This window comes from Oenanthe melanoleuca, chromosome 22 (genome assembly GCF_029582105.1).
Source record: "Oenanthe melanoleuca isolate GR-GAL-2019-014 chromosome 22, OMel1.0, whole genome shotgun sequence".
Classification (NCBI taxonomy): domain Eukaryota; kingdom Metazoa; phylum Chordata; class Aves; order Passeriformes; family Muscicapidae; genus Oenanthe; species Oenanthe melanoleuca.
The window spans coordinates 3,991,966-4,008,524 of NC_079355.1; the positions used below are offsets into that span (position 1 = coordinate 3,991,966).

The window sequence follows — 16,559 nt, forward strand, 5'->3', positions numbered from 1 at the left end:
CCACCAGTGAGGAGCTCGTAGTGGATGAGTCTGGATAAGCTTTGTTTTTCAGGGAGAAAAATTCTCTAACTCCCATAATCTGCCCAGGCTCCGGGGTGTTGAGCTGATTTTACTCTGATAATGCCATAAGCTGGTCTGTGATAATTGCTTTCTGTAACTGGGACGGGTTTCTGATGATGCTAATTGTGCTGCTGCCACCCAGGGAGGGGCCGAGTTAATCCCTGCCTGCCCCGAGCTGCAGATCCTGATGTGATCAGCCCTCCTTGGACACTGAGCAGATTGAATTTCAGACCTTTTTCTACAAACCTACAGCATTTTATAGCAGGTTTAAACTTTGGTTCCTAATTCTTTAAAGGAAAAGGATTTAATTCTGTACAAGCATTTGTGTGACCTCCATAGTGAGGGAAGTGAAACTCGGAGGAGTTTTGAGTTTGCTCTTCAGGCACTGCAACCCAGACCCCACAGCTCATCCCAAGGGGGAGATGTTTTAGGTTCTTGGCTGCTTTTATTTTCCCTGGTTGTTTGTGAGTGTTTGTGCGGGGGCTGAAGTTTCCCAAAGGTTACATCCCTGCCAGTGACAAACATCTTTTGTCATCACGACTCCTTTCAATGTATTTTTATCCCATAAATCCATCCCTTGGTTCTCTGTCTTTGAAAGCCTCCATCTGCTGAGGGAGAGCAGGGGATGGCCTTGGATAAACCTGATTTTCTTCAGGGTAGGGGGCTGGAATGAGGGGAGCACTGGCAGTTCCATCCTCCCTGACAAATCAGGGTTTGATTTCACGTCCCGACACTTTGGTGTTTATGTTCCGTCTGTTTAATGTTCTCCCTTCGCTGGGATCATCATTCTTTTAAATGCTCTGCTTTAATGTAAATGTTTTAATGTTTTCTGCTCACCAAAGCCCACATTCCTAGACTCAGCAAACACAGGATCAGTGTGTGCTCCCTCCAAGGGTGAGGGTGACACAAACAAGGACCCTGAAGCCCTCTGACCACCCCAAAAATCCCCTGGCCCGAGGAGAGTCAAAATTTATAAACACACTTGTGAAATAATGGACTCTGGGAATGCTGGCCGTTTTTGTCATTTCTCTGCCCATTTCACTGCACATAAAGTGTGTTCACCATCGAACTCCTGTCACTTGATTTATGCCCGTGTGGCTGCTCCATAATTTAAATTGAATTCCTAATTTCTTTGCTGAAAACCCCTCGGATAATTACTGTTAAGGTTAACTGCAGAAGGGGAGCTGAATAGTGAGTGGATTAGTTGGTTATTGTGTGTCTTAGACCACAGGAAAAGGGAACACAGTCCAGGGAAAATTGTCCAGGGAAAGGTTTGGCATGGCTGGAAAAGGTTTGGCATGGTTGGAACACATTCCCAGGGATGTTGTCCAGGGAAAGGTCTGTCATGGCTGGAAGACAGTTCAGGGATATTGTCCAGGGAAAGGTTTGGCATGGTTGGAACACAATCTAGGGATATTGTCCAGGGAAGGGTTTGGCATGGCTGGAAAACACAATCCAAGAAAGGGTTTGGCATGGTTGGAACGCAATCCAGGGATATTGTCCAGGGAAAGGTCTGTCATGGCTGGAAGACAGTTCAGGGATATTGTCCAGGGAAAGGTTTGGCATGGTTGGAACACATTCCAAGGAAGGGTTTGGCATGGCTGGAACACAATCCAGGGATATTGTCCAGGGAAAGGTCTGGCATGGCTGGATTTAGCACTTGGTCCCTGCTCCCAAGCTGTGTCCAGGCTCCTGGGAAGTGTCCCCTGGCTGGGAGGGAGGGTTGGACACAGGAGGACTGAGAGGTGGCAAAGGGATCCCAGAGCACAAATCATTTCCCCACGTTCCGTGTGAAACGAGTGATGTTGACCCTGGCCCCCAGGTAACTCACATCTGCACAGGGTGTCCATTAAACCATGATTTAATTCCATAGCCACCGTGCAGGATGAGGTGCCCCAGACCTGGAGCCTTTTCCAGGTGAGTTTGCAGCCCTTGGCCGGGATGTGCAGCGCTGGATCCATCCCAGTAAATCCGGGAGTGCTGCTGTGGAGGGAATCTGCTGCCTGGCACCAAAGTAATTGGCTTTGATGGTCAGCATTTGCAGATTTGTTTAGGAACTGGAAAATGTACAAATTGCAGCCCATCTGCGCAGAGCTGAGTGCTAATGAATGCCTGCAGCTACCACAGCCATAAGCTCATTACCACAAAGTTCCAAGTCCTTCCACAAGTTGCTAAACAAGGTTATTCATCTGAAGGGAGTGGAAAAGGGAGTTTGACTGCAGGGCACAGCCAGAGCTCCTCCAGATCTGGAAAAGCTGTTAAAACAACCGCCCCCCGCCCTGTTCTTTGCTCTTTTAATAGAATCAGTTGATTTTATTTCTATTTTTAATTTTGCTCTCCTGTGACAGCAGCTTGCCATGCCTTAACTATTTTCTGTTAATGTTTGGAGTGGAAAGGCGCCTCGCGGGTGATTCCTGGGTGTGCTCAGAGACATTGGCTGTGAACTGGAGAAGATGGATTGGAACTCATTGTACACAGCTTTTCAGGGGCTTTATGGACCGTGGCAGCAAACACTAATGGCCTCTGTTCTCAGGGTGTTCGTGTCAGCTGGGAATCTGCTATGATGACTCGGCTCTTCCTCTCTGCGCCACGTCAGGCGATTTCATCTTCCTGTTTCTTCACAAAAAAAAAGTGGAATTAATAATACTTATTATCTGTTTTATAGAGCTGGTAGTTGTCCAAGTGTTTGAACATCCAAAGCATGGTGCAGCAGGAGGAATGTGTAAAAATATTTCCTGTTATCTCTCAGCTGAAATTTTATTCCATGTTCCTTGAGGAAAAATCAGCGTTTCTCAGTTATCAGCCAAAGGAAGCATTTCCCATCCAGTTAACGAGGCCATGAGGTGCCTTTGGCCTGCTCCACGTTTTCCTGTGCTCCTCCCTGCCAGGTGGAGTGGCTGAAGAATGAGGAGCCCATTGACTCCAACCTGGATGAGAACATCGACACCAGGGCCGACCACAACCTCATCATCCGCCAGGCGCGCCTGTCCGACTCGGGCAACTACACCTGCATGGCTGCCAACATCGTGGCCAAGAGGAGGAGCCTGTCAGCCACCGTGGTGGTCTATGGTCAGTGAGAGGGGCTGGGGGCAACAGGAGGAGCCTGTCAGCCACTGTGGTGGTCTATGGTCAGTGACAGGGGCTGGGGGCCAACAGGAGGAGCCTGTCAGCCACCGTGGTGGTCTATGGTCAGTGACAGGGGCTGGGGGCAACAGGAGGAGCCTGTCAGCCACCGTGGTGGTCTATGGTCAGTGACAGGGGCTGGGGGCAACAGGAGGAGCCTGTCAGCCACCGTGGTGGTCTATGGTCAGTGAGAGGGGCTGGGGGCAAGAGGAGGAGACTGTCAGCCACCGTGGTGGTCTATGGTCAGTGAGAGGGGCTGGGGGCCAACAGGAGGAGCCTGTCAGCCACCGTGGTGGTCTATGGTCAGTGAGAGGGGCTGGGGGCAACAGGAGGAGCCTGTCAGCCACTGTGGTGGTCTATGGTCAGTGACAGGGGCTGGGGGCCAACAGGAGGAGCCTGTCAGCTACTGTGGTGGTCTGTGGCCAGTGAGAGGGTCTGGGGGCCAACAGGAGGAGCCTGTCAGCCACCGTGGTGGTCTATGGTCAGTGAGAGGGGCTGGGGGCAACAGGAGGAGCCTGTCAGCCACTGTGGTGGTCTATGGTCAGTGACAGGGGCTGGGGGCCAACAGGAGGAGACTGTCAGCCACCGTGGTGGTCTATGGTCAGTGACAGGGGCTGGGGGCCAATAAGAGGAGACTGTCAGCCACTGAGGTGGTCTATGGTCAGTGACAGGGACTAGGGGTCAAGAGGAGGAGACTGTCAGCCACTGTGGTGGTCTGTGGCCAGTGAGAGGGTCTGGGGGCCAACAGGAGGAGACTGTCAGCCACCCTGGTGGTCTGTGGCCAGTGACAGGGACTAGGGGTGAAGAGGAGGAGCCTGTCAGCCACCATGGCCACTGAGAGGGGCTGGGGGCAGAGGTGACTGTGCCTGCCTTGCTGCCCTGCTTTGATTTGTGCTGCTCTTGCTGCGCCAGTTCAAACCTGGCACACACAGGATCCCCCAGCCAAGCCCTTCCCGCTGGCACGGGTTTGGGTTTGGGTTTGGGTTTGGGTTTGGGTTGGGGTTTGGGTTGGGGTTTGGGTTTGGGTTGGGGTTGGGGTTTGGGTTTGGGTTGGGGTTTGGGTTGGGGTTTGGGTTTGGGTTGGGGTTTGGGTTTGGGTTGGGGTTGGGGTTGGGGTTTGGGTTTGGGTTGGGGTTTGTGTTGGGGGTTGGTGCTGGGGGGCTCTGGCACAGCCCCCCCAGACCCCACGTGTTGGTGTTTTGCAGTGAACGGGGGCTGGTCCTCGTGGACAGAGTGGTCGAGCTGCAACGCGCGCTGCGGCCGGGGCTGGCAGAAACGCTCGCGCACCTGCACCAACCCCGCGCCCCTCAACGGGGGAGCCTTCTGCGAGGGCATGTCCGTGCAGAAAATCACCTGCACCTCCCTCTGCCCCGGTGAGTGCCCCAGGACGGAGGGAGGGCTCTGGGGGCCACGCTCACGGGAGAGTTTGCGGTGGAAGCACCAGGCAGGGAGCTGGGAGGGAATGGGAAGTGCAGTCGTGTTTAGGCTGAGCTTGGTGTGGGTGTAAGCACAGTGCCAGGCACCTGTGGCCAGGCTGGAACTTACCTGGCACCGCCAAAACCCTGTCAGGACAGCCACTGGCCAGGGGGAGAAATCAGGAACAGCCACTGGCTCAGGGGGAGAAATCAGGGACAGTCACTGGCTCAGGAGGAGAAACAGGGACAGCCACTTGCCAGGGGAAGAAATCAGGGACAGCCACTAGTTCAGGGGGAGAAATTAGGGACAGCCACTGGCTCAGGGGGAGAAATCAGGGACAGCCACTGGCTCAGAGGAGGAAAATAGGGACAGCCACTGGCTCAGGGGGAGAAACAGGGACAGTCACTGGCTCAGGAGGAGAAATCAGGGACAGCCACTGGCCAGAGGGAGAAACCAGAGACCTGGGTGGGGGTCTGGGGTTAGTTTAGAGGGGGAAGCTGATGTTAACACCACCAGAAAGAGAAAAGCATCATTTATCTCGCCAAAGTTCACCCTGAAGTAGATTAGAGGCGGAATTACGGAGGGGAGAGACAAAACAAGCGCTGCTGCAGAGCGTCCCAGGTGGGACTGCGGAGCTGACTGTGTTCCCTGCCCCTGCAGTGGACGGCAGCTGGGAGGTGTGGAGCGAGTGGTCAGTGTGCAGCCCCGAGTGCGAGCACCTGCGCGTGCGGGAGTGCGCGGCCCCCGCGCCCCGCAACGGCGGCAAGCACTGCGAGGGCCTGAGCCAGGAGTCCGAGAACTGCACCGAGGGGCTCTGCATCCAAGGTGAGCTGCCACGGGTTTGGGGAGCCTGTGTGGGTGGGATTCTTGTGTCTCGGCTATTCCCGTGAGAAGGGAACTGGTTTTCCATGTGAAATTTGGAGGTTTCTGGTTTTCCGCGTGGAGTTTGAAGTTTTCCGGTTTTCTGCGTGGAGTTTGGAGTTTTCCAGTTTTCTATGTGGAGTTTGGAGTTTTCTGGTTTTCCATGTGGAGTTTGGAGTTTTCCGGTTTTCCGCGTGGAATTTGGAGTTTTCTGGTTTTCCACGTGGAATTTGGAGTTTTCCGGTTTTCCATGTGGAGTTTGGAGTTTTCCGGTTTTCCATGTGGAGTTTGGAGTTTTCTGGTTTTCCGCATGGAGTTTGGAGTTTTCTGGTTTTCCATGTGGAGTTGGAGTTTTCTGGTTTTCCGTGTGGAGTTTGGAGTTTTCCAGTTTTCTATGTGGAGTTTGGAGTTTTCCGGTTTTCCGCGTGGAATTTGGAGTTTTCCGGTTTTCCACGCGGAGTTTGGAGTTTTCTGGTTTTCTATGTGGAGTTTGGAGTTTTCTGGTTTTCCGCGTGGAGTTTGGAGTTTTTCAGTTTTCCATGTGGAGTTTGGAGTTTTCCAGTTTTCCATGTGGAGTTTGGAATTTTCCGGTTTTCCGTGTGAAGTTGGAGTCTTCTGTTTATCCACATGGAATTTGAAGTTTTCTGGTCTCTGGGTTTGTGTTGCACGTTCTTTGCTTGTGAATGATCAGATGGTGCTAAAATCCCAAATCCTGGAGGTTTTCAGGGTTTAACTCCGACCTCCACGACCAAATGTGCTCCTCAGCCTCCGCCTTTCCAAACAGGCAAAGCCCCCGCAGGAGAGCTGCAGGTGCAGGAGCCAAGGTTGGAGTTTGTTCCTTTTTCTGCTTCTAACAGGTGTTAGACAAATCTGCAGCTCCCTGGGAAAGGCTTTGCCCTTCACCAGTGCCTGGGAAGCAGCTGGCACTGGGAGTTGCAGGGGACCCAGCACAGGGAGCTGGGCAGAGCAGCCCTGGAGCTGCACAGCCTCTGCACAAGGGAGGGATCTGGGGGCTCATCCCTGCCCAGAACCTGCTCCTGCCCCTGTGCAGGGGCTGTCACCTCATCAGGTGGAGCAGCAGCCCTGGGATCCATCAGGAAAACCAGAGCTGGGAGGCGTGAACCAGGATGAGTCTCTTCTCTGTAATGTTGTGTTTAACCAGCCCTCTGTCCTTGTTCCTATGGCTCTGCATTGTCTTTTCTCTTCTAAATAAAATGAACTCTCCTTTTTTGCTCTGAGATTTTAATACTTTTCGAGTGGCAGAGAGCATCCTGTGTATTTATTCAGGCTTCAGAGATACCTGAGCTGACACCTTCAATCAGATTTTGCTGGGGTTTGGTGGGAGGGAGCACTCAGCACTTAAAATTCCTTGGGCTGCAGAACAGCTCCAAGGTGTCCAAGGACAAAAATGACATTTAATTATTTTTTCTCCTTCCCTGTGTTTTAAGAAAGAATAGCAAGAGAGGGTTTGGGAGCAGTGCCATTCACTCAGCTCTCTGAGTGGGGAGTGTGCTGATCCTGGGATGCTTTGGGACTCACACAGAATCATTCCCTTCTCCTCTTGGGCTGGGGAGGGGAATCCTGGAGTGGTTTGGGTGACAAGGGGTATAAAGCCTCCAGCCCCTCTCCTCCATGGAGACACCTTCCATGGACACTTCCCCTGTCCCAGGTGGCTCCAGCCCTGCTCAGCACCCCCAGGCTCTGCTCCCAGAGCTGCATTCCCATGTGGTGCAGCTGCACTGGAGTTTCTGTGGCTCTCTCCATCTCCAGGTGTGACCCTGTCCCTCCTCCATGGCTCCAGCTGTCCCCATGTCCTTGTGTCACATTGTTTTTAGGGCTGTAATTGCTTTCTCAGCTAGCAATTGATGCAATTAGCCTATTTTTTAAAAATCTCTTCTCCCCTGTTCATCTTCCAGTCTGTGCCTTTCCTGCTCTCATCCCATGGGGAATTGTGGAGGAAATGCAGCCCTGAGCCACAGCAAACCAATCTCTGGGAGGTTTTTTATCAGGCACAACTCGTTAACTTTGCTCCTTCTGTGAGGCAAAAATAGAAACATTCCTTTGGTTAACAAATAAGGGCTGAGCTGAAGGGGAGGATGGGAATGGAGGTGCAGGGAAGAACCAGCCTGGATCTGGCTGGGAAAATCCTGATCCTTGGAATGAGCGTTCACATCTGGAGTGAATGAAACAGGGATAAAATTGATCAATTCTGAGGTTCTTTATTCAGTCCCTGACCAGAGAGTTTGGGAGTAATACCAAGAACCACACGGGAAGATCCCAGTGCTCCCTTTGGATTCCCTGGGTGGATCCTGGTGGTCCAGTCCTTACTGGGGAGAAACTGGAAGAGCTTTTCCTTCAGGGAATTTCTCCTGGGACTTGTAACCCTTGTGCAGAACCAAACTCAGATGCAGGAGGAAGGGTTTGATGGAGAGGAAGGGTTTCCAGGGCTGCCACAGCCATGCAAAGGTCACTTGGACCCCAGTCAGTCCCAGTTCCTCACTGGTTTATTCCTCCCAGTGTTCCCGGTTGGATGCTTGGCCAGGGTAGATTTCTCTCTCCCTCCTGCAGAGGTGAAAGCTTTCTCTTTGCTCAATAAAAGAGAGGGAGGGGTTTGGAGAGCTTTTTGTTTTACTTTTATCTGTTTGCTTTAAAGTTATTTTTCCTGACTTCAAAACCTATTGATTTCTTCTCCCAGTGCCCAAAACCAAAACAAACAAGTAGGGCCACAAGGACTGACCTGCAAACATGTTTTTACTAATGCACCCGGAATAATCACAAAGCAATCACAAATCATTTTATTTTCCATTTTCCAAGCAGTGCTGCTGCTGTTGCCAGGAGGCTCCTGGATGCAAGAATCTCCATTTTCATGGGAAATGCTTTTCCCTCTGCACTTTGGTGCAGGCAGCCCCTGCCAGCAGCAGGGAAGGGTTTGCTCCATTGCACACTCGAGCCTGACTCTCCTCTCTGGGTGTTTTTGTGCCTCATTTTCCTGCAAAACCAACACCAACCTTGGGCAGGGAAAAAACAAAAAACAAAAAACATCCTAGCAGGTTTTTGGCAAAGCCAAAGTTCAACAATCTTCTGGGTTAAATATTTCTAAACTGAGCATCCTCACAAAGTGTAAAATGAAGAGAAGGAGCCTGGTAATCCACCTGGGTCTCCCAGTTTTAGGGATTACTTTGGCAGGTTTTAGGTTATAAATGGTGACTCAAGTGTTTGGCATGAGGGAGGCAGAGAAGGATAATTTTTGAGAGCTGCAGTCCCATAGAAAACCCCTTTTATCCCTATTTCCATCTGTTGGTGGCACACAGATTTGTGTTTATATACACACAAAGAGGTGCCATAATTGGGGGTGTTTAGGTACAAAAATGTGAATAAACTGGGCATTTTTTTATCTTGTACCTTATTCAAGTGCCCATCACCAGCCTTTCCATACATCAAACACACAAAGGGATCATTAATTCTGACCTGAGTCTCTTTGCCAATGATCCACTGCAAGGTATTGAACTTCCTTCTTGCTGAGGTGTAAATAAACAACAGCATCCAATAGAGCCAACAAATAACCTGAATTAACCAAGTGAGAAATTGCTGCCAAGGAGCTTCCTGAAAGGGATTTAGGAAAAAAAAAAAAATAAAAAAAGGAAGATGAAGAGAAAAACATGGACAACATAAAATATTCATATTGTCAGCAAACGAGGAGAAAATGTTTCATTTATAGAGTGAGACAGAAGCAATATAGGAAATAGATATGCTCCATGTAAATTTATTAAGTGCAACTTTCTCTCTTTCTCTCTCTCTCTCTCTCCCTCTCAGATAAAAAACCTCTTCATGAAATAAAATCCCAAAGTAAGTTCTTTTTTTTCTCTTGTAAATACGATTTTCCTCATCTTCTCTGCCATTTGGGTTATTTGTTTAGGAGCTAAGTAGGAGCCAAGGTTTTATGAGAGGCTTTAGCAGCTGCTGGAAGCATCTTTGGAGCAGTTCTGTGATTCCAGGTTCAGTGGGAGCCAGGGGAGTTCATCCTCAGCAACTTCTGTCTGACAGGGAGCCCTGGCCCTGGGCATGCTCAGCTTGGGATGGATCTCTGGAATTAGGAAAAAAGGAATTCATGCAAAGGTTTGGTGCTCTTGGTGCAGATCTGGTTGGGCTGCTGGCTCTGAGCTCGCTCAGCTCCCTCCTGTCTCACCTGGAAGGTGTTCCTGAGCCTTTCCCTGTGCCTGAGGATCCTTTGGGGCTGCTCTGGGGCTTCTGTCCTGCAGCAGGGGACAAGGGGCAGGGTGAGGGACAGCCTCGAGCTGTGCCAGGCTTGGCACCAGCAGGAATTTCCCTGGGAAGGGCTGGAGAGCGTTGGCAGGGCTGCCCAGGAGGTGCCCACCCTGGAGGTGGCCCCGGGGCTTTTCCACCTTTTCCACCTTGGTGGTTCTGTGATTTTCCATTCCTGGTTCTTAGTTTTTTCTCAGGATATCCATAATCAGATTGAGGGTGACTTGAACCCTTGTGCTTTGGGTTTGTCTGGGTGTCCCCAGGATCTGTGCCAGGCTGGGCTCAGGCAATGAAATTCCATTCGCTTCCTTGTCTGTGCAGTTCCATTTCACAGAGAAAATTCAGATTTTCTGTGAGAGTGGGAGGTTGGTTTGGGCTCTGAGACGCTGGAGGTGGAAAGGGCTCAGTTCCACCCTGGGGCAGGGACACACAGCTCAGAACTTCCTGACTCATCAGGGCTGAAAATCAAAGCCAATTACGAAGATAATTGAGGGACAAACTGTTCCACTCAATGATCTCTTACCCCAGTCCCTGACTTGTGATTTCTCCAAGATGAGGAGAACTTTGGGCAGTGATGGGAGCTCAGGAAGGGGAGCTGGAAGAACCTCTGGGATCTCCTGGCCAGATCCCAGATCTGCTGGAGCTGGAAGTGGGTCCTGCCCAGCTCCTGCAAAGCACTGCTTGTAAATGAGATAATTTAATCAATTACATCTCCTAATGCACTAAACCAAATGTTTCATTTTCTGCTCCTGCACATCTTAAATTATCTTCAGGTGCTTTATGAAACTTAATCATAGTTAATAGAAACTTCATTACCATCAAATGTGCTTTCAATAAATGTTGTGTAACAGTGGCAGGAGGTGGAGTGAAAAATGGGCTGCAATTAGCACAAACATGGATCCTGGAGCAGAAAGGGATAAAAATTGTGGTGCCTGCCAGGGTCCCTCCCGCCCCTGGGCTGGGAGGATGCAGCTCATTAAGGAATAATTGGTGGTCTATAAATGTTTGCTTTTCTAGTTTGTTTGTTTGGTTTCCACTTTGTTTCTTTCTGGGAAAAAAATCAAAGCAGAACCTCACCCTGCTCCCCCAAATTTCCCACGCCTTCCTCCTTCCCTTAATTTCTAATCTCCCATGGAAGGAATTTTCCAAATGAAAAGATCAGAAGGTGAAGAGGTAAAAATTACTTTAAAAATAACAAACAAACAATGGTTGTTTCTGAAGAAACACCAAAATCCTAAACGAAAAGTCTCCTTTCTCATGGAGCTGTGTTCCATGGGAATAATTCAAACTGAATCACGCTGGGTTTGCCCTTTTACCATAAAGCTGTTTAAAACCCCACTAAATCCTGGAAAGGCTCCTCTGCCTGTGAGCTCTGTGCTCCCCTGAGGTTTGGGGTGGCTTTTCCTGGCACTGGGGCAGTTCTGGGGTCACCTGGGTGACTCTGACAAGTGCCCCATGGAACAGAGCAAGGACCACTTTATTCCAGGGAAGGAACCTCAGCAAGAATTCCTGTGAGAGGTTTTAATCATCAAATTTATAGACCAGTGTCTAATTCAGACTTTGGAGATACTTCAGAGTCAATGAAAAGAAAATTACTCTCCTCAGAAAGATTTTGCTTGAGTCAAACCTCTCCCATTTTTTTTTTTGATTCCGCGCCCTCCCTCTCATCTTTAACCCATGTACAACAGTTTAAAAGTGGGAAAGTGGAATTGCCTGACCAGGGAATCGATGGAAAAGGAGATGCTGAAGCACTTGAGGAGATTTAGAGTCAGAAATTGCAGCTCCAGTGAGCACCTGAGGAGTGGCTCATGCTCAGCTTTGGAGGGCAGCAGATTAGCTCTGGGATTCTCCCCCGTTGCTGCCCTGGATGCTGAAGATTTTCCTGCCAGGATATTTCTTCATCTCCCAGACTCGATAATTTATCATCCCAGCAAGGCAGGAGGGGTAATTCACATTTCCAGCACCTTTCTTTTTTTAAAGCATTGATCCAAAGGGAAGAGTTGAAGATGCTTTGTGGCGCAATAACCATGAGCTCTCGATGGCTCCCTGGGAAGGGAAAGACCCAAATTGTTCCTGGGTTTCTGGAGATCCATTCCCTCCCTCCTCCTGCCTCATTCATTGCTCTAATTACCCAGAGAAATTAAGTCAACAATAGCTTTTCATAATTAATTCCCTGTAACAACAAAGCAACTTGGGAATAGGAAATTGGAAGAAATAGAAATGTAATTATTGTCTGTGCTTCCCTTTCTGCACCTGGTGCTGGGGAACAAACCAGAGCTGTGGGGCTTTGGAATGGGGTTTGTGTTGTTCTGGTCTGGTCTGAGACATTTCCAGTTTGCCTTGGTGACCCTGGCTTTGCATTTGCTTTTTCTGTCTGGCCCCTCCCATTGTTACATTGTCAGCCAGTGTCTCACTCCCTGCAATCCCTAACTGAGCCTAAAACGCTTAAAATTCTCTTTACAGCATTTTTCAAGGGGGGATCTCATGGGGGAAAAAAAAAAAAAGAAGAAAGAAAATAAGGGCTTCAGAAGAAAAAACAAACAAACAAAAAAGCTTATCTTTTCGTGATTGATTTGGTAGAACTGTGTGGCAGTGGAATTGTTCTGGGAAGTTGGATTTTGTCACCTCACCAGTTTGTTCAGTGTGGCTTCCTGACCTGCCACAGAAGGCAGATTGTAAATGGGTTAACTGTAGCACTTAATTAGTGGTTTGTTTTTATTTTTTTCTGTCTTTACTTAGAGTTAGGATTAAAAACATGAAGGACAAACATTTCTCGTGTTTGGATTTGGTTGTTTATTAAGTATTATCTAAAGTACAGAATTCTGTAATATTTCTAGCTACCAGCTAAAAGTGAGCAAAATGGAGGCAAATCTAAAGTGGTCTTGTTGAAGTAGAAAGGTCTGGTAGCTCTTGTCCTCTGGAAACCAGTGGGTAAGGGCTGCCTTGGTGTTCCAAATCTCAGATTTTATCCAGGTAGGAAATGTTTGGTTCCTCCCCCTGGGTGGAGCATCTCCCAATGGGTTGATGTAATTTTATCAGTCATGCGCTGGGACTCAATGGCCATTAACAGGAGATATCTCCTGGAGGAAGGATGGGTCATGAGAAAGATAAAGAACTGTGTCTCACCTGGTTTTTACAGCTGGCCCATTAACAGGAGCTATCTCCCATGGAGATAAAGGGTCACTGCCCCACCTCATTTATCACATATGGCCCATTGACAGGAGATATCTCCCTGCACAGAGGAGGGGTCCTGGAAGGGATAAAGAACACTGCTCCACCTGATTTTAACACCTGGCCCATTAGCAGAGGATATCTTCCCCAGAGCTAAGGATCACTGCCCTACCTGGTTTATAAAATATGGCCCATGAACAGGGGATATCTCCTCCAGAGCTAAGGATCACTGCCCTACCTGGTTTATAAAATATGGCCCATGAATAGGGGATATCTCCCCCAGAGCTAAGGATCACTGCCCTACCTGGTTTATGAAATATGGCCCATTAACAGGGGATATCTCCCCCAGAGCTAAGGATCACTGCCCTACCTGGTTTATGAAATATGGCCCATTAACAGGGGATATCTCCCCCAGAGCTAAGGATCACTGCCCCACCTGATTTCAGCACACACTTTTGTGCACACCTTTACATTGTAACCGAGGACAGCAGGAAAGTGAACCTCGCTTTTCACACTGACGTTTCCACGCAAAGTTTGTGATTGTCCTTTCTCGTGGCAGACGTGGAGCGCGGCGGGGACATCGCGCTGTACTCGGGGCTGGCGGCGGCGGTGCTGGCGGTGGCCGTGCTGGCGCTGGGGGTGACCCTGTACCGGCGCAGTCAGAGTGAGTACGGCGTGGATGTCATTGATTCCTCTGCACTCACGGGAGGCTTCCAGACTTTTAATTTTAAAACAGTCAGACAAGGTTAGTGCGGCGATTTCCTTTCCTTCTCTGCAGAGCTGCCACTGCTCAGGCACGCGCCTGGATTGTGGGGAAGGGGGGGTTTGGGGCAGCCAGGGTAGGGACAGGGAGCCTGGGATTGGCACTGCAGTGTCCCAGAAACACAGAATCCTCCTTGGCCACACTCCAGGTGCTTTAGAAATGCTGTGCCCAGCTCCTACACTGATTGAGGAGAAGCTCAAACTAAAGCAAAGCAGCCAAATCAGAGCGACCCCAGGCACCACAGATGTAGTTCCTCCTGTTCCCAGCTGCAGTTTTCCCTCACTCCAATAAAAGGGATTATTCTTTTCCTCAGACCCCCAGCTGGAAGTGTTTTGTAACCTGCTGTAACACACCAGCACTGAGGTGGGAAATAAATGTGTGCAAGACTGGACCCCTAAAGCTCTAAAAAAAACCCACCGATGCCATAAAATATGGACAAACATTTACTAAGAGCAGCACTCAGGTTTTCAGGAATGTTATTCCCTTTGAACAGGAGGGTGGGGATGGAGAGGAGCAGGGATGAAAGCAGAATGTTTATTGATTCTGTGCTGCCATTCTACCTCAGACCTGCCTGATTGTGGGTGGGCGGGAGCGTGGGTGAGGTGTGAAAGCGTCCCCATGTCTCTGTTCTCTCTTCAGAAAAGGGAAATATGTTGCAGAGTTTGTTTGGGGGGGTTTTGTGGTGTTGTTTTTACAGTTTCTTTATTTCCTGGAGACGTTCCTCACCAGGCATGACTTGCAAGAAATTGGGAAAGGGGCTTGGCAGGCAAGGACGTTTGAAGGAGGTTCATTCATCCATTTCTAAACCCAGACCTTTAATTAGGGCTGTGTAAATCTCAATGACTGTCTCAAACAGGAAAATTTTCCTTTGTGGTTCAGTTTGAATTTTGTTTTGAGTCTGGGGAATTGTTTGCTTGGCTCAGTGCCTAAAACCTTTCATTCTGGATACTCTGAAAATGCCCAACTAAGCAACCAAAGAAAAAGACCCCACCATAAAACCAAGCAGCCAGAGGATTCAGGCTGTAAATCCATCCACTCCTGAATTTTCAGTGTTTTTTGAGGTAAAACACCTCAAAATGAATAACTGTGCTGACTTCCCTTGTATCACTCTTGTCCCACTTCCCTTTCAGCCCAGTTCCCCTCAGGCATGAAGTTGTGGGTTTGTGTAAAAGGTCTGTAGGAAGATGTTGTCACCCAGTGGGGTTTAATGTAAGGAAAGAAAACAACAGGAGAGGAGAAAGGGCAAACACACAAACATGAATCCAAAACAAAGGAGGCTCTTCCTTGGGCTCCTGCATCTGGAGCTGCCTGAGGAGTGGCAAACACCAAGTGTCAGATCTTTGCAGCAGTTCCTCTGTTCTCTACCAGAGAGCAGAGCTGTGATTTGGGTGTGATGTGGGGCTCTGAGAGCTTGGGGAGGGTTTGGGAAGGGAGTGCTGAGGTGTCCCTTCCATCCACACCAAACCCCAGAAGGGACGGGAAGGTTTGGGGTTTGGGGTTTGGGAAGGGATGGCTGAGGTGTCCCCTCCATCCACACCAAACCCTAGAGGGGACAGGGAAGGTTTGGGGTTTGGGGTTTGGGAAGGGATGGCTGAGGCATCCCCTCCATCCACCCCAAACCCTAGAGGGGACAGGGAAGGTTTGGGGTTTGGGGTTTGGGGTTTGGGAAGGGATGGCTGAGGTGTCCCCTCCATCCACACCAAACCCCAGAGGGGACAGGGAAGGTTTGGAATTTGGGAAGGGATTGCTGAGGTGTCTCCTCCATCCACCCCAAACCCCAGAGGGGACAGGGAAGGTTTGGGATTTGGGAAAGGATTGCTGAGGTGTCTCCTCCATCCACCCCAAACCCTAGAGGGCACAGGGCAGGTTTGGGATTTGGGAAGGGATTGCTGAGGTGTCTCCTCCATCCACCCCAAACCCCAGAGGGGACAGGGAAGGTTTGGGATTTGGGGTTTGGGGTTTGGGAAGGGATTGCTGAGGCGTCCCCTCCACCCACACCAAGCCCTGCTGCTGTCCCACAGGTAACTCGCTGCTCCTGAACTCGTCCCTGCAGCCCGAGCTGACGGTCAGCAGGACCTACAGCGGCCCCATCTGCCTGCAGGACCCCCTGGACAAGGAGCTGATGACAGAATCGTCCCTGTTCAACCCCCTGGCCGACATCAAGGTCAAGGTGCAGAGCTCCTTCATGGTGTCCCTGGGCGTCAGCGACAGGGCCGAGTACCACGGCAAGGCCCCGCCTGGGAGCTTCCCCCAGGGCACCCCCAGGCCCTTCGGGACCATCCAGGCCAGGAACAAAGCCATGTTCATCCAGAGCCTGGCCTCCATCTCCAGCAGCAGCGAGCTGAGGAGCACGGCCCTGTTCGGGCACCTGGGCGGCCGCTTGGTGATCCCAAACACAGGTGGGGCCTCCTTGCTCTTCAAAGCACATAAAGGAATTTGAGATTAGGCTGCCTGAGTGTTTCTAGTGTTTTATAACTAAGTTTTTTCTTAAAAATGCCAGGAAAGAAGGAGTAGGGGCCCCGTTAATGCAAATTTTGGGAAGTAGGGCACGTTGCCCACACAGGACACGAGTGATCAGAGGGAAGCCTGGGCTGAGCACTGAAGAGGCATTATGCCTATTTGAACTGTTCTAAATTACTGCCTCTCTTGATGTCTTCAGCATGAAAGTCACATTAATCAAAGCTGTGCCTTGCTTGGATGCTGCTCCAAAGGAGAGGCTCCCCGGGAAGGGTTGATGCTGGATTTATGTAAGGGGCTCCAGCAGCAGCTGCTGGGGGAACAGAGGGACAGCGGCCAGGCCTGGGGACAGCCACACTCCTGCCTGCCTGTTTTCCCCTTTCTTGGAGCAAAAAGCTCCCCAGATTGCCCCAGGAATCCCCAACACCCCAGGCTGGGTGTGGGA

The 16,559-nt window shown here is 50.1% G+C and overlaps 1 protein-coding gene across 4 annotated transcripts in view; it reads left to right on the forward strand.

Annotated features, from left to right (window-relative positions):
- UNC5D (unc-5 netrin receptor D) overlaps positions 1 to 16,559 on the forward strand; it is an 88,799-nt gene that overhangs the window by 53,553 nt on the left and 18,687 nt on the right. The window contains exons 5-10 of one of the 4 annotated variants that reach the window (XM_056508812.1): positions 2,949 to 3,129; positions 4,389 to 4,556; positions 5,260 to 5,424; positions 9,274 to 9,306; positions 13,454 to 13,639; positions 15,679 to 16,056. In XM_056508812.1, coding sequence (XP_056364787.1) covers positions 2,949 to 3,129; positions 4,389 to 4,556; positions 5,260 to 5,424; positions 9,274 to 9,306; positions 13,454 to 13,639; positions 15,679 to 16,056 — 1,111 coding nt within the window. The remainder of the gene's footprint in view (positions 1 to 2,948; positions 3,130 to 4,388; positions 4,557 to 5,259; positions 5,425 to 9,273; positions 9,307 to 13,453; positions 13,640 to 15,678; positions 16,057 to 16,559) is intronic. The other 3 variants (XM_056508814.1, XM_056508813.1, XM_056508816.1) reach the window with 3 other exon arrangements.